The sequence below is a fragment of the Chroicocephalus ridibundus genome, chromosome 8 (assembly GCF_963924245.1).
Source record: "Chroicocephalus ridibundus chromosome 8, bChrRid1.1, whole genome shotgun sequence".
Classification (NCBI taxonomy): domain Eukaryota; kingdom Metazoa; phylum Chordata; class Aves; order Charadriiformes; family Laridae; genus Chroicocephalus; species Chroicocephalus ridibundus.
In genome coordinates this window covers 11503409-11525904 of record NC_086291.1, presented here as the reverse complement: position 1 = coordinate 11525904, position 22496 = coordinate 11503409, and the positions used below count along the sequence as shown (strand labels likewise).

Sequence of the window (22496 nt, the reverse complement as noted above, 5' to 3'; positions counted from 1 at the left end):
GAGGAGGGGAAGCCAAAGGTCCTTTGAACCATTTCTGTAAGGGATCTAGATTTTTACCAGTAACAGGATTCCTAGCTTTAAAGAAAAGTTCATCTTCCTTTCCCATTCCTTTCACTACTCCCTCCCCTGTCCCTCGCTGCACTCCCCTCCTTAAAAAGGGAGACAAAAAAGAAAATAGAAAAAGAAAAGGATCTGAAGAGCAAAACAAACACTGAAGGAGTTCTAGAGTTCATGTAACAAGACCACCATAGCCCTTCAAAGGGACCATTAAAAGCAAAACACACAAAAGCAACACCCTCGAGATGTCTATTGTATTTTACAGAGGAACAAATGAGTGCACCGGAAATTCTCCCATCTTGCCACAAAGTCTGTTATTTCATCAAAACAAAGTCGAGAGATCAAGAAACAGCCAAGATGGTAGCTGAAAGTCAGTCACTTTAAGTGATCCATGAAGAAAAACGAGATTGGGCTTGCTCTTTCCCCCCTCCCCCCTCCCTGCTTTACTATGATGTATTAAAAAAAAAAAAACACTTCAAAGATCATTTTAAGCGTCGCTTTTGTTTCTTACATGAGAAAGTCAGGGCTTGAGCAGGTCTAGACAACACAGTGGTTAAAACACCATTAGCTGCCAACACTTTGTCTTCCTAGAGCTCCCACAGTTGTTCCTACCCTGGAATTGCCTCATTTGAAAATATTTTGCAATTTCCATATACTATTTTGCTTCCCTCAGAGCTTCTCCAAGATGGCAGCTATACAACAAAGAGAGCGCATGAGCATCCACAGCAGGCAGTTTCAGATGTCAGAGTCTCACCCAGGTGGATACTGGCCCAATGCTTCTGCCTAACGCTTCAAAGCATCTTTTTCTTATTTTTTTTTTTCTTCTTTTTAACACTTAGCAGATCTTCTCTCTGTGCTTCTAGACTATCCAATCATCTGTGGGCTTTACTTGGAGGGCGGTTAACACTTTACATTAGCTTTGATAGCTGTGCATATGGAAATGTAAGAAAGACAGTGAGACATACAGATTTTTATCCCATCTGTATATCATCCCAAACAGTTATGCTCAAGAAGATCTGCTGAAGACAATGTAACTGAACAGGTGTTCCTGAAAGCAAAGTTTGGCCTGCAGGATAAAGCCTGATTAATTTACCTATAGGGTAACAGGAATGAGAATCCTCTGGTTAGATGAACCTGTAAAATCAGAGGTCAACTAAGATCACACATGTTACAGCAATTTCTGAGTCGTTATATCATAGCCACCCACTAGTGCTAGGAGAAAGCCATAAAGACAAGCCCGTGACTAACAGAAGATAAAATATTCCTCCCTAGCCCAAAACAGATCTATTAGTCTTCATTTGCACAAAAACACAGAATGCAACAGTGCTGAATTTCCTAAACTCTGCAGATCAGCTGCTATGTATATACAGAAGGCTTGTCTGCAGCTTAGTCCCTGCCATGTCCAAGAAAAACCCAGGAGAGAACCAGTGGGAACACGCTGGGACAGGCTTTTTCCATCACAGCATTTAACACACGGCTCACTCTTGACCACCTTCCTTCTAGGGTAATCCTTAAACTCCGGCAGAAGAGAGGTCATCTTTCCACAGGCCCACAGCACCTCCCCTCAGATCTCATAGTGGGATGTTCAAGGCAAAATTACACCTAGCTGTGGCCCGCAGCACACACCAGAAGCATTTTCACAGAAGAGATTATCTGAGAGCAGACCCCAGATGTCCACATCCTTGACTTACAAGGTCCACATGGATGAATTTCCCATCTCTCAGATGGCTGCCCTGCAGGTGTCTAATCTCACAGAGGTGAAAGTCTGTCAGGCTGGGACAGACTACAAAGGCTGGCCTCTCAAGGAGCAGGCAGAGCTTTCCACAGAACATGTCAACCAGTGTGTGTCTGAGAAAACTAAAATCACTGTACAGAAGAGCGTAAAGAACAACAAGCCATCTTTCCTTCTTCTACTGATGGATATGAATTAAGCTGTGTGAGAAGCTCTGCTAGTCTGGTGTATTTAATAAAATCATCCAATTCCCCAGTGCAGTTTAATGGTGGATATAACATGGATTCTCTAATGAACCGTTTGGGGCCTGGAAAGACAGCTGAGGGTTTGTGCCTTATATGCAGAAGAGTGTCATGAAATCCTGAGAGCCTCTCCCAGATACTCTGTAAATCCATTTGGGACTCGGCCATTGAGACTAGCATTTCATTTACAGACATAGGCCTACCACTTCTGACTCTCTGAATCTAAACTGTATCTGAACTATAGCAACACTGTCTTCGTTTCTAGGAGAGTTACCTTTTCACCCATTCCTTTTCTTTCTCTGGAATTTTTCCCAATAAAGGTATCAGACAAGCCTATCAACTGGTTGTCATGATGTAATGAATAATAAAATACTGTTTCCTGAATATCGCAAAAGCTGCTTTTCCTCTTCCCTTCTCATCCTACTTTGTCTTTAACCATCATTCCTAATCCACAGTTATTTCCCCCCATTACAAGTTCAGTTTCTATTACAAGGACTCATAAGCTTACTTCTGAAGGATGGATCTTTTAATGACAAGTTCTTCATCCAAGTCAGCTTCATTAGCCATGAAGAGCAACCTTTTTCCTGTGTCATCCACTCCAATGAAGTCGCGCTGCTCCACTGAAGTAGAAAATCAAACACAATCATTATATAACCCTGGCTTAATGCAGGCTGGAAAGACAAACGGGACCACCAACCATCCCCAAAATACTAGCTTTCAGACTAATCCAGCAAATCAACGCATTTGCAAAATTTATCCACAACATTTATTAATTTTTTTCAGTCAGGGTAGCTGATGTATATCCTGACTTTCAAAACATTGGCCGTGCAAGCTTTTTGTATCCTTTTAATGAAGATGCCAACTACAGGTCCTGATACTCCATCTTGAGCTGTGCTTTCCTTCTCTCTCTTTTTTTTTTTTTCCCTAAAAAAACCCAACCAAAACACGATAACAAAAAACCCACCCCAAAACCAACAAATCTGCGAGCTGAATTTACACAACAAACCCAAGGCAAGCAGAGAGTTCTTCAAAATCCACTGCTTCTTCCTCATCATAAATCACTCCACATTAGAATGTGGTGGTCTGGAGAGGATTGATTTCAGTTACGACATAACTATTTTGCAACTCATCTCTTATTTCAGATAAATACTGATAACGATAGGAAACCTAAATCACATACCCAAACACACATAAAGTATAGATTCTAGGACTCCTACCATTGATGTTTCTGGGTGGGTTCACTTAGTTTAAATACCTATTTATAAAACTGCCAACCAAGAGAGTACCTAATAGTCACGTGTATTACCGGGGCAATCCCCATCTCCTGCAATCAGTGACTGTGCATCAACAGTGACTTTGGTCTACTGAAATGTAAAGCATTTATTCTTGAACAGTTTTCCACAACATCTGAATACAGAGGTGGCAGTTTATTCTAACTTGCACTTCATAGTATGTTCCACCACTCTGGTGGCAACTAGACACTGGTCTTTACAGGAACACAGACTGTACAAGAAAGCCATGGTACAGTTCTAACAAAAATCTATGTTCTCCCACTAAATACTATTATTTTGGGCCAAACTGGCAAATATTCAATCTCTTAAATTCTAAGCCTTTAACCACATTGGAGTAACAGCATGCCCTATAAGTAGCTGATTCTCTAAGATCTTTTCTCAGACAAACTCTTTTTAACCCTGTTTTCCCCAGTTCAGCCTTGTCTCTTGTTTTCCTTATATCTGTTCCTTCAGAGTTACCATAGCAATAACCACTATCAAAATACAGTCAAATCTACACAGCTGTTGAAAGTTCTCCTACTGGCAGCCTTTGATCCAAGTGATCAAGCATACCCTCTTCAGAAATCCCCTCTCAGGGGGGGTGGGATCTCCCATCCCCTCTCAGAAATTAATCACACAGCAAAGTAGTACAAAAATAGGCCTGAACATGTAACACTATGACAAATTAAGTAGAATTTGCATAAAGCTCACTTGCTGTAAAAACTCAGAAATAAGTCTTGAAAGCAGTGTCGATTCTCATGCTAAGGAGAGTGATGAAGTTTTGAGATTAAGGGCTAACTGATCATCGCCACTGCCACCTAACCAGGCTCTCCTGACAGGCTAGAAACACAGCAGTGGCCAGTTTTCCTCCACCAAGGTACCAACACTTCCCTCAAAGTTCAGGTCGTGGCTGTCCACCTCCAGACTGTTTTACAGTGATGTAACATATGACACTGCTATAGCAAAGCTCTATGCAATAAGAAAAAGGGGGAAACTTGATGAAAACAGGACCAAGTACATAACTGTCACTAAACTGGTTTCTCTTGCTCGTATGGATAGGGAAGAAACAGACAGTGAAACCATCTGAGCGCGCTATTTTTTTTGGTAGTGGATGCCAGGTCAGGTTTTTCCCTGTACACTAGCAATAAATAGTACTACTTGTGTAATTAGAAAAGACAAAACCTACTACTAAAATCAATTACCCAGAGATACAAGAGTCCTCTTTCAAACCACACTGGCATTACTTAGTGAGGAAAAAAATAAATGGAAGAATGAATACGTAACTCGTTTACAAAATCTCTGCAAGGGAAGTATGAGAAAAATGTTAAAGCTGCAGTGATGGTAACTAAAAAAAAATGTTTAAAGTATAAAAATGGAATGCAGGATGTGTCTTGCCTCCTCACAATAGATAAATGATTTGACACAGCTATTGCAATTTATTAATTACCTTAGAAATTAGATCCCCATCAATTCTGAGGGCTTTAATAACCCAAAGAAATCATGACATCACAAGAGAATGGAAGTTCAGCAATTCGGTGATGAGAAGAAATAATTTTCAGTCAGATTTTCTAAAATGCTTTCTAATCAAACATAATTAATTGACACGTGGGAAAAGGACACCTTTGTTAAAGATTCAGTATTCCCACCCCTTCAATTAAAGGGAGAGAATTCACACGATGCAGCCTGCAAGACCACCAAGAGGTCTTCTGGCAAACACAGGGAATACCAGCGATGACATGCCTGCTGCTTTCAAGACAAGAAAAACAAGCAGGAAAGAGTCACCATCTTTTCTGCCTTTCTTTATACACAGAAAGGTTCAGACACTCTTTTCCACTCAATCCTTTGCAGGTCATCTTTAAGCACATGGCTCCATTCTGGGTGTCTGAATTCCTGACATACACTGTTTATTTGGGTTACTACCATTCACTAGCACTCTGGTTTTTCTTTCTTTTTTTCCTTTTTTTTTTATTTTTATTGCCAGGTCTCTTATTGATCAATTGAAAAAGCCAATGAGATTATTATTGCCGATATATGATCCCCCAATTATAAAAGCCAATAAGTTATGTCAAGCATTTCAGGAAACCATCAATACGAATTTATAGCTGGTTAACACTGCAATTCATGCTAATTAAAAAACTGTTCCTCATCTCATAGTTCTTGTTTAATAATATCCTGAAAGCAACAACTTTACATCAGATTCCTTGACATATGTGAAAAAAAAGTCTTGTTGCTCCTTTTAAAAAAATGAATGAATTTGTAGGAATAGTGAAACAATAAATAAGCTGCCAAAACACCTAGTGGCTCATCAGGACTAAGGATCCATTGCCCAGTGCTAACACTGGAACAGTACAGCGCAAGTACCTATATGTGTCACGATTCAGAGAAGGAGCTAATAGTCCACATACTATGAAAAGCTGCCTGACACATTCCACGTTAGTATCTTGTCTTCAGTTGCTTCTAAGTTTCATCAAATTTTAACTGTTTTGGATGAAATTTCCAATGCCAGGTGCTTGCCTTAAGAGGAACATTTGGAAAACTTCAGCAAAACCAGTTCAGCTACTTCTAAAGCTACAGAAAAAAACCAAACAACAGTGTTAAGCCTAAGCTTAAATGGTTAGGTGGCCCTTCCCTTGAAAAGCTCTGGTATTCCAGGTCTTTGGGGAAGCAGCATGACACTCAGTAAGTGCTGCTGACCTGTGTATCAGGAATGTGCTTTTTGCCATCTGACTCCACTATAAATCTTTGAAAAACTGCAGTTTCACGTGCTCTTTCAAGACCTGTATTTTTGCTGCAAAAATTTCTGCGTATTTTCATTCTTAAGGAAAGGTTGTTTCAATTCCTCAGCTCCTAGAACTGATCAAATTGCAGGTGCCATCTAATGTCTTCTGTACCACCGGCTGGTACAAGCAAAGCATACAAGCCATGAGGCTCCACAGCCATGCTGTGATGACTGCTCCAGGGGGAAGAGCTTGATCTGTTGTGGTTTTGCAACCTGTTTTTTACAAGGAAATAGAACTTATAAGCTCACAATGGTGAGGGGAAAGAAAAGCGTAAAAACAAGGACTCTGCAAGACAGAATGGAAGGGAGAGACAGTAGTCCCTGAAAACTGGTGGAAATTGGCACTGTCTGTGAAAGGACACTGGACCACTGAAACAGGAATCAGAAGAGAAGAAAAAAGGTGACTATGGGCAGATAAATGAAGCAGGTCAAGATGAGAAGTCACAAGTGGAACAGGGGATGGGACTGGTAGTGAAAGAAAGAGTAATATATGAGAAAGAAATGCCAGACTCTCAACACGGATCCTTGAAGAAGGAGACTAGGCAAAGAGAACAAGAATGGAGGCTAGTGGTGGCAAGAAGCCAGCATGGGAGGAGAGGCTGGGATGAGCTAGGACAACGTTGACAGCAATAGGGTGCATTCAGTCAAGTAGGAATGAAAGGTAGGAGGGTCCGGTGCTTCCTAAAATGTACTGCCCCTCTCCAGAACATGGAGAAGAATCCAAAATGCCTCAGTCTCAACACTCCCCTGATTTTAGCAAATGACTGAAAAAAGTCTGGTAGGGTACATATCTCATCCGAGGCAGTTCATAGGAAACAAGTTACTAGAGCTATCCATGACAGCTCAAGTAGAGCAGCTTTGAGTGGGAGACCTTAGCATCCAGCCCCACAGAAAAACACTGTGGGTGTCAAAACACTTCCACATGATGGAATTTTAACGTTTTTAAGTTTGGTCTTTTACAGATCTGAGAAGTCATACACTGATTTTAACAAATGACATAGGAAAAGTAATGCCACAAAGTCAAGCACACAGACATTAAAAACCAAGCAAATTAAGAATGTGTGTGCAATTTGATATGTTTACTTTTATGAATAGTCTTCAGATGATCTTGTTTATCCTCAAAGACCTCCTTGCCCCCACCTTGTGCACTCAGAGCTCACGTATTGGGCAGCTCTATGATGTTTAACTATAGATCCATTAGTTTACAACACCTGAATGCTCAACTCCATGGTTGCAGTAGTGCTCTTGACAATATTTTATGTGCCACTATCACGTAGATTGCCTTTTAAAAAACAGGGATGTTTAGAGCTGTTTGCAAGTCCACGTCCTAAATGATTTCAGCCCTACTATCCTTACACTTTGCTCCAGAAAATCTTTTCATGGAGAGTCTAGGCAGCTTTCTTTTAAAACACGTTTGCTCCAATTTCAGATGCACACACAGTCCAACTGTTGGCTTGCATTTCACTTCTCTCTCAAACAGTTTGAAGCTACAGTTTCTTATTTGTATTACTATAGTGCCTCTGATCTTTAATCGTGGACCAGAACCCACTAAGTGGCAATAATCAAGCCTCAGCAATTTAACAGATATCATTAAAAGAAAATGAGAAGTATGGTATGGGAACAACTGTATGGTATTAAGTACTTTTAGCATATAAGTAAAATGGGGATACTAGCCCTGCCCTGCCTTACAGCAGTGTTGTGAGAATAGATACATTAAAGATTACAAGGTACTAACTAAGATATTATGGTAAGAGGGACAAGATAAGCATCTAACAAAGTCCTTGAAATCAGTGGGAGTTTTGCCTAGCAAAAGGCTCCTGGATGTGATCTCAGAAGAGTAATTCAGTGCAGAACACGAGAGGGGGGAATTTCTAGAAGTATTTGCTACCCATCTAACGCTGTCCCTACAGTCAGTGGTAAAATTCCCAGCTATAATCTGGTTGATGCTTAGTGCTCTTGAAAAACCTAACAGTTTTAATGTTCATATGTAACAAAAATCTAGGGTTTGATCCAAAACTCACTGAAGTCACCTGGAGCTTTTCCCTTAACTCTTGTAAACTTTGGATCAGAGCCTGCAAGATTACATGAGTCTAATGCTTAATTGTGAGCTGGAAAAAACCAAGTCACACCCCCAGCAGGGAATCTCAGGAAAAACATAGGGTATCCGTACCTTTTTTATTTGTTTCGCTCTGGGATTGACAACTAAATGTATCATACATACTAGTAGTTTCTCTATCATTTATTAATAAATAAATATCTGTATTCTTATCTACATACCTGGCTTTTTTTTCCCTTTCTGTCCTGGTACCACTTCTGTGGGTTCATGAGTTTTCTTCATCAACATGGAGAGAGTAGCATCATGTGTCCGAAAGAGATCCACAACTTTATATAAATCAACATCTGTGATCAGATCGCAGCTCAACACCAAGACATCAGTCTGTGAAATAAAAAAAAAAAAACAAACCAAACCCTTCAGAGATACAAACAGCCACATATGGCTTAGCATTTGAGGACTCAACAACAAATACACCCAATAACTTTTTCTTTAATTTAAAAAACACAGGGTCTGCCATAATCTGCCAAAAATAGTTACTGATTTTCACCAGTTCAACTTTTATTGAGTCCTGCTGCTACTGAATTAGTTATTTGGTTAATGATTATCCAGCTCTGGACCATAAAGAATATGTGACCATCTGAACCGTCATCATCTGCTCCTAAGGGAAGGAATGAGGACACAGAAGCCATGGCTTTCAAGACTGCCATGAAATTCTGCAGTATCTGCAACAGCTACTTTTAGTTACATAATGATGTAGAAAAGAAATCTTTCTGAAGAAATCTTTTTTAGCTGACTTGGCATCTGGCTACAAACCACTGGAAAAGATATTTAAACTATGTTATTTTATCGGGGGAAAAAAAAGCAAAGACTATCTAGGATGTGATTTACTCAGTAATTACACTGCGATGGTGGGCTCAGTTTAGAAATACATTTCCTAAAACCAGCAATACCTTATATATATATATATAAAAAAAAGAGGAAGTTAGGTCCTATTTAATAACAGGCTTGTATTTAATTTTCATCTCAAAGGATTCTGAAGTGCCTTACAAGGTATTTAAGAGAACTGCTGCATATATCACAGAAATATTGTCACATATTGAGTGAGATGTAGCAGCTTCATTAACCATGCACACTATCAATACACTCAGGCTAAAAACTCTTACTTAGAAACAATTTTCTGTATTTCACGTGGGTTGTGGAATATACCGCCAAAAATCTACTAGTTCAGCAATTATCTTCATTTAAATTAATCCTAACGTAATATTTGTGCAGCATGGCCTACAGAAAAGTAGCAAGTTTCCACTTTATTTTTTGTTAATGATCAACCTTCTAAATGTGTCTCAAGAAGATAGCGCTTCTTTCTTGTCGTTTACCATTTTCACTTTCTGTGCTACCATTTACTATGGTAAGCCTCCCTGCAGAGTGTGATGCGGCTTCCTAGTTTTGTCTTTTAAAAAGACATTATTTAATAAGAAGGGCACTAGAAAATACTTGGTAAAACCTGAGCTGATTAACTCATGGAGGATCAGTAATTCTACTTTTACTTTTGAAAATAACCTTGGTTCAAAGTGAACTAGTTCAGCACTGACCTTTTAATTACAGAAAGGATTATTATAGAAAGGTTTGCTTTACAGACTTTATCTAATACTAGGAGATTCCACATTGTAGGTGAGACTAATCGAGGTCTGGTATTTACATTACTTGACAGGTTCTCCTACAAATGCTATGCAGTTTCACATGTTTACCGATAAGTCATTGGAACTCATCATGTCACAAACTGTCAGAGCTGCTGATCCGGCATGCTGTGCAAAAGGTCAAGCTCTTCAATTTTCATTTGATTTCTCCCCACTTTACTGAGAAACACCTGGCTGCTTTACAGGAAGGAACGATGTGCAGGTTGAGAATTTTACACATTCAAAACCTGACTCGCATCGCCCCTTTGAACATATTCTCAAAATGTGTATTTTATATTACAGTTTTGCCCAGGAGAAGTGCTTTAATTATCACTTCTCTAAAACAAACAACATGCACATATTGGAAAAAAACCCCACCAACCCAAACCACTAAAGCAAGCTGCCTAGCACTCTGGAGCAGCCCTGCTCCAACATTCCAGTGTGTACAAAGAAAGTAAGAAAAAAAATCCAACTTGGTATGGAAGTAAATCTTCTGCTTCATAACTGTAAATAGCGAAGAAACACATATTAAATATTATGGAAAATCCTGCAAAATTTTCACATATTCTGTTTTTACAATAGCACAAACGAGCTACAATATTTGCAGAAAAGGCCAAAAGGTATCCAAGACCCACATAAATAGATCCGTACTTTTCAAACTCAGTTTGTAGAATGAAGAGATCGCTGGCTTCAAATCTAAATGCATTCAACTCCAGTGACGAAAATAAGAAATAATAATAAAAAGAGAGAGACCGACACACCAATGGACTTATCCTAAGGAATGAGTATCTGGACTTGTAAAACAAACCTTGTAATTATTTCACATTTTACTAAATGCTTTAATCTGTCACTATAGCAAAAACCCAACCAGCGTTTCATAGTCGTGAACAGGCTCCTGGGTTTTTTTCTCCTCACTATAGGACAAGCTTTTTGCAAAAACTGAATGCAAGACCCCTGAGGAGCATACGGGAACAGAACCACCAAATGTCTGGTTGCCATCTGTTCTACCCATTTACTCTCCCAATATGTAAATAAACGTCAGTGAGCGCAGGGACCAGTGAAACACACAGTTGCTCTGTAAAGCCCACATTTCTGCCTCTCCTCCTGATGAGCAGAGCAGTGGCCTCAGAAGCACGCTGAGAATACACCATGAAAGGCTCTTTTGGGACTTGACAGCCTCCCCTTTGAAACACCACCCCCCTCATAAATAAAGCCCTCACTGTCTAATGGATGCACTTTTTTTTCCAGTGTACAACTCCTGAACGAATAAACTAATGGCTGAATGAAAAAATAAACTATCCTAGAATCCTAGCAGAAGTGTGTGTTTTTCTTTACGTTTTTAGGGTGGGTGTAGAAGAAAGAAAATAAATGATAGAGCTTGTGGGTTTTTACATATATACATGCCAAATAAATACCGTGCACCTTTCCCAATGAGCCACTGATACAAAGAAGAGAAGTACGTACTTACTACATGCGCTCATGTGCTAACAAGGGGTATGTGAACATACTTGACTTCATGAATTATGCAAACACCTAAGTACACACACACATACATCTCTTAATGAAATACATGTAACAATGATTACATCAACCCCAAACTATTATACAAACACATGATAAGAATCAACATGAACTGATTAAAAAAACTCCAGTAAGCACACACCCCAAGCAGAACCACTGCAAAGGAAGAAAAATGCATGTGCAAATGCACTCTCAACACCCATTACAACCATGGGAAGGAGAAGACAAGGGTCTTAACTCAAGGAGGACCATCTCACAGACGGGGCATGAAACAAATGCTTGGAATTTCTGGCATTTTCCTGCTCTGCCAAACTTGATATGTGCCATTTTGTTTACTACTTTTACGTCACAGAGGAGACCTCACCACAGACCACGGCTCTGCCACAGAAGCTGCTGTACAGATCAGACACCAAGCATAGCAAAAGAGAACAGCAAGAGACTTTGGGTTGGGGAACACAAGGAAACACTGCAGTGCTACTCAGGTATAGGGACAGCAGACCTACCCTGCTGGTAGCACAGCTCACACTCATTGTGAGCATCACAAGAGCCACAGAAGAGACAAGGAGAACATGACACTCCTCAGAAGAGTCACTCCGGCCTCAGTAATTTCATTTAACCTCAGATTTGCAACTTACGCACTTAAATTCAGAATTTAGACTTGGCTGCTGATCAATGGAGAAAAACAAGGTCCTGCAGAGCTCATCCCACTTATGATCTGAGTTTCAAGATGTTTCTCTGTCCCTACTGACCATGGATGGAGCCCTGGGCTTCCAGTTTAGCCATCGCTGAACACAGACTGTTCAGTCAAGTCTGGAAACACGGCACTTAAGGCCTCCAAATTTCCGCACTCCCTTTCTAACACTGGCTCACAGCACTTCACCATCACACGTTTCCAAACTGTGAGATGCTTAGATATTGTGAGATAATTTACATACTCAATCTGGATAAATACAACACTAACACAAAACATCAAGAGATTTATACAAAATAGAGAAAAAACAGTAAAGAAAAAAACTCAAACCAAACATGTCAACAATTATATTAAACCCAGCACAATATGTAAAATCTACACAAAAACAAGACCAAAAAGCAGAATGTTTCAAGAACTCAGTTCAAGACAACCAATTTAAAAATAGAAAACATGTTTTCAATGGAACTAATTCATACCACAGATCAAAAGATGGATGCAATTATATGGTGTAATATACCAGCATAAATAAAAAGCCTTGGACTTTCTCACACCCTGCATACAAAGGCAACGCTAAAAACTCTTTTATATTCAGCAATAATTGCTGGATCCCTTCTGTTCAAACAGGAGATATCAAGGTTACCACAGATAGCTGGCAGCAAATGATGAATTTTTAGTGGTATTCACAATGCTTTTTTCTATCAAGTATAGACAAGGGCAGGACCTTATAGCCTAAACTGCTGAGGGCCTCAAAAACTGTAGACTAGAAAATGAGAAAACATGTGTTGCAAGGAAATCTCTAATTTGAACAAAATCAGCCTCAAGAGAAAGAGCAAAACAAATGTCAGACTGCATTATAAACAGAAAAGCAGCAAAATATCCACAAGCAGTAGAACCAGCTCCTAACAGAACTGAAGACAGACAAAGCATTGGAGTTAAATGTGAAGAGTTTCCAATTGCACAGTATTACAGCTGAGACTTGACAGGAAAATAAAAAAAAATAAAAAAAAAATCAAGAGATTAGACGGACTCTGTTCCTGCACTCAGCCTAAGTTAACACATGCACAAACAGAGAACTTTGCATCACTTCCTGCGGTGTCACCATACAACAAGGAAGAGAGGAACAAGTTATAATTACTGCTGGAATTAAGACTGAGAGTTTTATACACAATAGCCTGGAACTTCACCCACATGTTGCATTAACAGTGGGGTTTGTGTGTAATGCTTTTATTATTCTAAAGACTGGAAAGGGAAAGAACAGTTTGGCTGTGGGCAAGCGTTTTGATTGCTTGTTAGCACGCTCCAGGCAAAGCCAGAGATACCTCCTAGCAATTGCATTACTCACCACTCCTCAGATCAGAAACTTACATCCAAGGCTTTAGAGAATCCCTTTTTATCTCAGTCTCCATTAAGAGTCCTCCAATTTCCACACCTGTGACCTCTTTGAAGCTCTATGCCTGTTGCTGTAACTGGAGCAGGGAACCTCATTTAGTTTTTGATGTATGTAGGATCTTGTTAGCTACCAACTGAAATGGCTGCCTTTGGCTGGGAATTCCCACTCTGCTTTTGTAATGTCCTTGATAGTAAGATTCAGAAGAAAATCATGATTTAGTACTTTGTTAGCAGACATGAAGCATTTACCTACTGTGCACTCACCCTGGAGCAGCAAGTTTGCTGTAGACCAGCACCTTCATAACTCTTCTAAGGACAGAGGGCAGTGGAGGCACAGGATGTCTGAAATCCAGCACTGACCTCTCCTCCTTAAAAGATGGAGGAAAAGTGGTTTGTTTTTTTTTTTTTTAAAGACAGTGTGCAATGTGAAAGAGGCTTCTTTTCTCTTGCATTTAAAAAAAAAAAAACACAAAAAAAACAAAACAAAAAACCAACCAAAACCAGAAAAGTCTAATGCGGAAGCCAAGGGAGTCTCTTCTAATTTCTTGGATGGCCCTGAATTCATCAGGTGAGGATATCTTAAGGCAATGTGAATGCCTTCACATACGTAACCTGTCAGCATCACTGTTTATCTTCTCAAAGAAAGCTGGAAGAAAGATGCCAGAAGCTGAGGAGGAGACTTAACCTCAGTCCCATCATACGGCTCATCCTATGAGCTGTATCAGATGGGATCATACAATGAAAACACCATTTTAGGTTATCTTTGTATCTCAAACGCTACCATCCAAAATCAATATTTTTTAATTTACATACATATAAGCTAGGAACAGGAAAGATATTCAAGCCTGGAAGGCATCCTGTCTCCTCCCAGGAGGAAGTCTTGTTACCTACTGCTCAAACCGACACATAGGGTGGAAAAAGGTAATTTACAGCTATCAGCAACCAAAAGCAGAAGTTTAGAGATGAACACAAGTTCATAAGCTTATTAAGAATGTTTTCAAAGCAGGATTTCGATATTATGACACTGAACAGTAAATCTTCTGGTCTGGAACAGAAGCTTTGTAATCCACGTTCTCCTCTGGTTCTGACTAATGCAATTTTGTCCTACTCATGTGGTACTCCAAAAGTCATTTCCCCAGCTTCCTCCTCCAACCACATCACCCTCTTCACTGGTACCATTTTCTGTCACATCAAGCTCAAGTTGTTTATCCTCCTTTTAATAGCCTATCCCTTGTACTCGCCATTCACTTACCAAGTCAACTTCTGCCTTATGTCAGTAAAAGATGCCAGCTCTATTACTTACTTGTATCTTCTAAAGGACATGGGTTTAGGCTCTGCTGTTTTCTTTTTTTTTTAATAAAAGAAATCTGCTACTGTTACACTTACAGAAAACTGACAATTATAAGGGTACACTGGGGTGCGGGACTGATACACCAAGACATATTATCCTGTCTTGCTAGGCTCTCTTATTTGTCTGAGGTCAGGTGTCATCTCCTAGGTTTATATCCAGATCCTAAGCATGCCACAGAGGAGACTGGTTTTCCCCCATCTAAAAAACATCCAGAAAGTATGCACCACCACTCACAAGAACCATGCATGCTAAAACTTGGGGGGGCACCCCATAACCCAGGCCCCGAATTCACCAGTTCATGGAAGGTGAGCCTGACAACCTGAATTCTCCCCTGACTTAACACACTGCAATAACAGATCCCTTCTTCATAGGCAGGAGAACTCCAGAAATAAATGGTGCTCTCCTCATCTCTCCTATTCCTGGAAGGCAGGTTTCCAGGACTACCTGGACGGCAGCACTACCAGACCTGCTGCGCAGCTGATCTTGGACTCTGCCTCACATGAACAGAAAGGAGAACGCCGCAGTCGGGCTCCAATCTCAACAGCAGCGGCGCAGCAGGCTTGCTGCCAAAGCCCAGAGCTCAAGCCCAGGCTTAACACTTAATGTAAGCAGAGCCTTAGGCAGTCAGGTGCTGTAGTCATACAAACAATAATAATAAAAAGTAGTCCTAATGGAGCTCAACCGGCTCAACTTATTGAAGAGAAAGAAGGCCTTTGCCCACAGCCCGCAATTACCTACACAGCAGATGATCTCTCAGCAACACAACAAAAAGCAGGCATGAGTGGATTCAGGGGCTAGAAATCAGCATTCGACATAGAAATAAAAGGCAAAGTGTTTTACAAGGGAGAATAAATATGATCTGGAATAAAATACCAAAGGATATAATAGCCTATTCATCTACTGGAATGTATGAATAAAGACTTGCTATCTTTCAGAAACACAATCACTAAGTCATCCATAAGTTTTGGGGCTAATTACTGTGTGCAAATTCCCTTACAGCCTAGAGGATCATAATGGTTCCTTGTAGTCTCAAACCAGACTATAAATGAAAACCAAGACACATACACCATGTGTCCTCAGGAATTGTTCTGCCATCCCACAACTAGTATCAGCATGATCTTAAGTTAAAAAAACAAAACAAAACAAAACCAAAAAAACACGGTGCAACTCTTTCCAAGGTCAAACCAAGTCATTACACAAAACCCAGTTTCACCTCTGCTCCAACAGGAACCCCAAATGCTAATCTGCTCCACAAAGCACAGGCCCAACAGATCCACTCACTATGAAACACAACTCCATGGCACTGCCAACTTCATGCTAGTCTGCGCTGAACCCAGTGTCCACACGCGTGAAACCTGATTAGCTTTGTTCAAGTGAGTTTTTTCCCCTGTAAAACCAAATCATGCTATGTCACATAAAAGTACTGTTTTGAACTGCAGATTACTGTACTATCTCCAATGCAATACTGTCTTCTCCCCTAGCACCCCTCCAATTTTTCCAGTGATATTTGGTCTGCAGCAACCAGTGTTGTAAGAAACACATTATGAAAACTTCAAGACCTCCACTGCTTTTTCCAGCACTATTGGTCTACAATCCAGAATTTTCCACATCTTCCCAGAGGAACTAACTGAATTTATACTATTAGAAGAATGCCTAAATTTGCTTCAAGAAAATCTGACTACACAATGTTTTTTCCCTTTTCAGCACAGAACAGAGGAAGAAGAAAAACTACATAATCTACATGGATTTCCCGGTTAACGTAATATGACAAAAATGCAAAACTCAATTCCAGCATCCTACACATCCACTGATCTTCACCATGGCTTTCACCAGTGCTGAGCAAAGTGGCAGCCTCTGGGGCAGCCTGTGCTGGTCACAGCACAACCTTCCTATTACAAATGCTACACTACTGTACCAGGCTGCAAATACAGACACGGGGAAAAACCCCCGTCTAACACAGTAACTCCATGGGTTGATGTTTGGCACCTACTCCCTCCCACATTCCCCAATAACCTAAGTACATAGCTCCAGTTAACACATGCAATTGCCGTTAATCTAAACAATTCCATTTTCTCTTTCAGGGAATGAATACTCACTGAGGAATGCCACCTGCAACAGGGTAACCATGATAGCTGCACAGCCCACAATTACCATGAAAAGCCCCAACCTCCTATGAGGACAGCGCTGTTAAGATCCAACCATGGGGAAAATACGCAAGTAGAAATCATGCAGTCTAGAAACAAAGTAAAAAGTTGCAGACAGCAAGGAAGGAATGTTATTCCAGAAAAATGTACAAATAGCCTGTGAATGCCTCCTTGCAAGTATCAGCCTAGCTGAAGCCAAGGAGGCCTTGAGCCTCATGGGGAAAGGCCATTGAAAGTTACAAGCAAAAAATTATTACAACATCAGACCAGATGGTGAGTTAACATTCAAAACAAGGACATCATTGAGGGACACCAAATGGAGCCCTACACAACTCCTCCTGTTGTGTGGAGTCCAGGGTGGCAGGGACATCATTGATGTCTTCACACCACCCTTCATATCCTCACCCAGGCATAGGTGACAGTTACATGTCCAAAGCTCACACGTGGCACAAGGCTTTGCCCTTTCCACTGACAGCACCAAGGAAAAACGGCAGCCAGAGGGCACTAACTAACTTTTTTCCCCCACACTCTTAAAATCTTACTCTGTCTTTGGAAATAAAAGAAGATGCACAAATTCATTTCACGCAGACTTTTCATTTCTTTGAACATTCATCACAGAACGACTTTTGAAAACTACAAACTTGAGTTTGACTTATTAATGTGAAAGGCTTCCTATGCCTGACAAAATGAGCTGATAATAAAGGATGTTTAACTCTTCTTTGCCTTCACGTGTCCATGAAAACGTTGTTAAAGACAAAAAGCACAAAATGTTTTTTTGAGATTACCTTTACTGAAGCTGTAATTTTTCCTCAACACATAGCATGGTAAGTTATTTACACAAGACGACTGTACATACTTCAAGTAGAGAAAATTAAGGATGATTTACAAAAATGAACACTAACTTCTATTTACTCCCCAAAAATGAAAACTAGTAGTAGCTCATAAAAACAGGAAAAGATTTTTACCAGGATGCTTTTAAGCAAATTATTTCAGCTATATACATGTGCAAAGAGCTTACTATAGCTGCAACTATAATAGGTTGAATTTGTGTCATCCATCAGAAACCATATAGGGTCTAAATGAAAACATATACTGTAACACAGGAGAAATGCTGACAATTAACTTCTACATGGAAACAAGAGGTATTCATTAACATAACGAGCACAGGCCTCGGGTTGCCAGGAGCATGAGAAGGATAAGGACAAGGACATGCAGGGGAGATGAAATAATTAAAACTGGCAGGCATCTCAGGTCTGTCAGTGACTCTTCTTGCACAACACCTAAGGTTTTGCCTGTGACTATAATGGAAAGCATCCTCTTTAGCTGAGAATGTGCAGAAGAGCAAATGCCCTAATAACTACTCTTGATCCTAACCTTCAGAGCTAATTGCCTCATTCAAACTCCTGGTGTTTTAGCCCTGATCCATAGTAAACTCTGGCAGCAAAATAATTAATTTAATTAGCTACATTCTTCTAAAGCTGAGTAATTTTAAAAAAAACAAAACAAAACAAAAAAACCCAACAACTGATGAATTCTCTAACTCTTACCCTGCCAGGAAAAATAAAAAACAGAGCAAAGTCCTGAACACGCTCATCAAGCACACAGTCAGGCAGCACTGTATCATTCCCCCCAGCAACATCACCAGCCTGAGCACCTGCCAGTATTGCTGCTTTCTACTAAGACAGTCAGCTGTGCTTTGGGAATGGGACCTGGGCACGCAAACCGTAATAAATTTTGCCTGGTGCCTCAGTGGTAGCAGCTTTCAGTCAGAGGCAGAGAAGGAAACAAGATGCTACATCCCCCATGAGCTGCCATCTGATACACCTGCTTTTCCCATGCAGCACTAACAACATTGAGAAAGGCAGAATCAGAAAAATCAGCAAGACAGCAACTTTTATTTGCATTTCAGACACTCAAGTAAACAGTATTTTCTGTCAGGTCTGCTGGAAAAAAATGCGATTAAATTCTTTTTACTATTTCAAAATAGTTGAACTGAATATTTAGTGAAGTCTTGCTCAGAGAGAGACAGACCTTGTCTCTTACAAATGAATTTAATTTGGTTTTTATTTCCACTGACAGTACAAAAAAATACATAACTATATATTATGGGGACTGAAGTTTTTCTTTCCATTCTCACCAAACTCTGCTTAGCTGTACCAAAAGGATTCAGATTCCACCTTCCAGCCGTTACAGCAAGCTTACTTACATCATGTGTTTGGAAAGGAGATTTTTCAACAGAGGAAGCGAAGCGCTTAGCCATGCCGTCCAAGACTCCACGGATCAGTGACCCTCAGCAGCATACAGACCACCACCGTGACATCACACTTTCCACAACATGGCTCGCAAAGATGCACATACCAAGAGAATCTGGAGTTTCAATCTTTGTTTATTTGTTCAAAGAAAGTTGGTTTTCCTTCTTCTTTTTGGTAGCTTTATAAGGTTTGTTTTGCTTTGCTTTTTAAGAGCTGTATTACTTTCAAATCTTACGTTTTGAAACTGAGAAAACTAGGTGGACCACCTGAGACGAAACATTTCGCATGCAAGCACTCACCAGCGATAGCAGCAGAAGACATGCTGATTAATTCACACCATATTAGTCAGGGCTTCCATTAACACAACTAAGGGCTCATCAAGGAAGGAAAATGTGAAACTGTTCCATTGCTGTTGCTCTGCTGGAACACCACATTTTAATCACTGGCTGGAGTATAGTTAAGTGACACAAGGGAGAGAAATGCTTAACAGAAGATGAAAATAATATAGACTCAGCGAAGACAAATGCTTGATCTAGGCACACCCAATCCACCTCCTGCTTCAGCTTGTAACAGATTCATGATTTAACCAGGTTTCCCAACCTGCTGCCTGGAGAGGCCCCCAGTCTGGGACGTGGCGCCAGACAGCAGCTGTGTGGGTCTGGTAAAATTTGGCACAAGAAACAAAATGGTCAAATATTAGAGATGCCTAAATTTCAGAGGAACCCATTTGTAAATTACAGTGACACCCCCTGCCTTTTTTTTTTTTCCATCAACAATAATCTACAACCCACAAAAATGTCTGCATCAGTTTCATGAATGGTGCAAGCAGAATGTCACAGGGACACAGTTCTCAAAGAGGTTTCCTGAGTTAGAGTTTAGCCTCCTGCCATTCCAGGTATCACATTACTTAATTTATTTAAAAAACAAAACAAAACCACAAACCAACAAACAAACAAAAAACCACAACAAAAATCAGCTTTTCACTCCGGTATAATGTTAGGGGATTTTTGTCTTGATTACCCCTTCTGGAAGACTGTTTCACAATCCTATTCTGCTCTGATTAAAACCTTTCTGTAATTTTCAGCCTATATTTTCTCATAGCAAATTGAAACCCAATTATATTCCACTCTGAATAGCTTATATCCTTTTTTAATGTTTGTCCTACCTTTGATGCATTTGAGTTCCACACCTCTGCAATATTCCCGGCAAAAAATCTTCACGTTGCCCAATAAGCATAAGTATTAATTTCTCATATAAAAAAATAATAATCTGTACCTGATATATTCTAATCTCGTGTTTACTTTTCCTTCCCCCATTACAGTGGCTGCTCACCATCACCTTATTTCAATTAGTACATTCTAAGATGTTGCAATTTACTCTTGGGCTCCTAGCTCCTATTACAATTTCTTGTTACTAATCCCCAAGATAATAAGTTCTGTGTTACCATCAAAGTCTTGACACTATTACTGTGCTATAATGTGTCACATCAAGGCACATGTATTTTGCATAGTGGTCCTGTGAATCATCCAAAGAAGGTTACTAAACTGCAAGAGAAGACCTTTAAGAATAGAAGTCAAATAAATGAAGACATAAATCTGGACTGAAGAAGTCACAGAGCAACATACTGGAGGGAATGACCCCACTAAAAAGCCCCAATGCACATACCAGAAGACTTCACATTATGACTTGAAAAAAGCGTGTCCACTAACACCAGCGACAGAGGAAAAACCTCCCTAAGAGAGACAGGGGATTTCATTACATAAAATTTCAAGAGACATCAAAAGAAGCTAACTTTTAATAAGGCAGTCTACTGCCCACAACTGTAAAAAAAAAAAAAAAAAAAATTACCACTGAAAGACAAGCTGCCTACAAAACAAAACTGTGTCATCTCCTACCACAGCATGCAACAGCCAGCACTTGCATCTCTTCTCTTGCTAGAAAGTGTATCAGATATCAGCACTGAAACTCTCAGGACTCTTTCTAATTTCCCTATTATTCAGAATGAACTCATGTGAATGCTCCAGCCAGTGCTGCTTACCAACGAAAACCAGAAACAGGACTGGAGATAGTTATTGAGGAGAAAGCAATCATACATGATTTTAAAAAAAGAAAAAACACATCTCTTCCAGAGACCCTCTTTCACAGCGCTCCTGGCAGTCGGCAAGCTTTGGATGCTAAATAAAAATAAATAAAAGCAGGAACATGGAAGTTATCAAATTACACCCTAGCACCTGCTCTGTCACACCTGTAACATCATCCTTAGTTTACAGCAGCATGCTGAACATACTGTTTTACTAAAAGTGACAAACGCTGATCTCATTTAAAAAAACCTTAATCTTGAAACACCATGTGAGGAAAATTAAAGACAAATCCAGAGCAAGTTTAGTGTTTTCTCATCATCTATGGAAGAGGTATTTAGTTGTTCATGCTCAGGGCTAGATTAAGCCATCCTTATACCCAAATTGTTTGCTTATTTGTCCCTAATGAAAGTTTATCCTTTAGAGAATCTGACTCTTAAGAAAGCAAATTATTTCTTCCCTCTTACAAATTCCACAGGCTCCTTAGCAAAGCATGCAAAGGCTGTGTGCCTCCCATGCCTGTAATGGATGAAACAGTGATGAGTAACAGCCTAAGTGACTGATGAAGTAGGATAGGTATCTTAAGAGAGCAGAAGCAGAAAGTAACAGGGGGAAAAAGTGGATGTACAAAACAAGATTTCATGAGGGAGGGAGTTTGATTTATATTTCATATAAAACCAATTTTTACACCTATGTGAAATAATTTTTTTATTATTTCAAGCACTCCCTGACAAGTCAAGAATATTTTTAATGAAAATAATAGACTAAAACAATAGCAACATGGCTCCAACCAAAGGAGGATACTAAAACACATGTCTGTCAGAGACAAAGGAAAGCATAGATTCTGCCCTAAAGAGCTCACAGTCTGCTTTTACTAACATACATTGGATGAAGTGGTATTTACATAGTACAGGCTTAGAGAGAGATGGCTCTGTTTTTTAATCTCTAAAAATAATTTTCTGAAGTTTCAAAGTAATTACTGACAATGACTCTTGAAAACAGACATGAACATACAGCAATATTTTAAAAGTTTAACATAAAGATACTGGATTGAGTAAATTGTGTGAGAGAACTGCTTTAACAGATTTGGAACCTAAGGATAACTGCTTGATTCATTGTTTGTTAGAATCCATCAAAGTTGCTTGGTTTATCATAGCTCTTCGTTGTTGTCAAAAGATTTAGTGAAAGGTATTTTTCCACTACTTTGCACAGCTTTTCAAAAGCTGACAGGCACACAGCTGAAGAAATCCATGGTAGTGC

General features: G+C 39.8%; 1 protein-coding gene across 1 annotated transcript in view; it reads right to left on the bottom strand.

The window, feature by feature from the left end:
- EIF2B3 (eukaryotic translation initiation factor 2B subunit gamma) overlaps positions 1 to 22496 on the bottom strand; it is a 103011-nt gene that overhangs the window by 72995 nt on the left and 7520 nt on the right. Inside the window, exons 4-5 of the mRNA XM_063344728.1 lie at positions 8359 to 8518; positions 2540 to 2651 (exon numbers count right to left, since the gene is read on the bottom strand). Of these exons, the coding sequence (XP_063200798.1) occupies positions 2540 to 2651; positions 8359 to 8518 (272 nt within the window). The remainder of the gene's footprint in view (positions 1 to 2539; positions 2652 to 8358; positions 8519 to 22496) is intronic.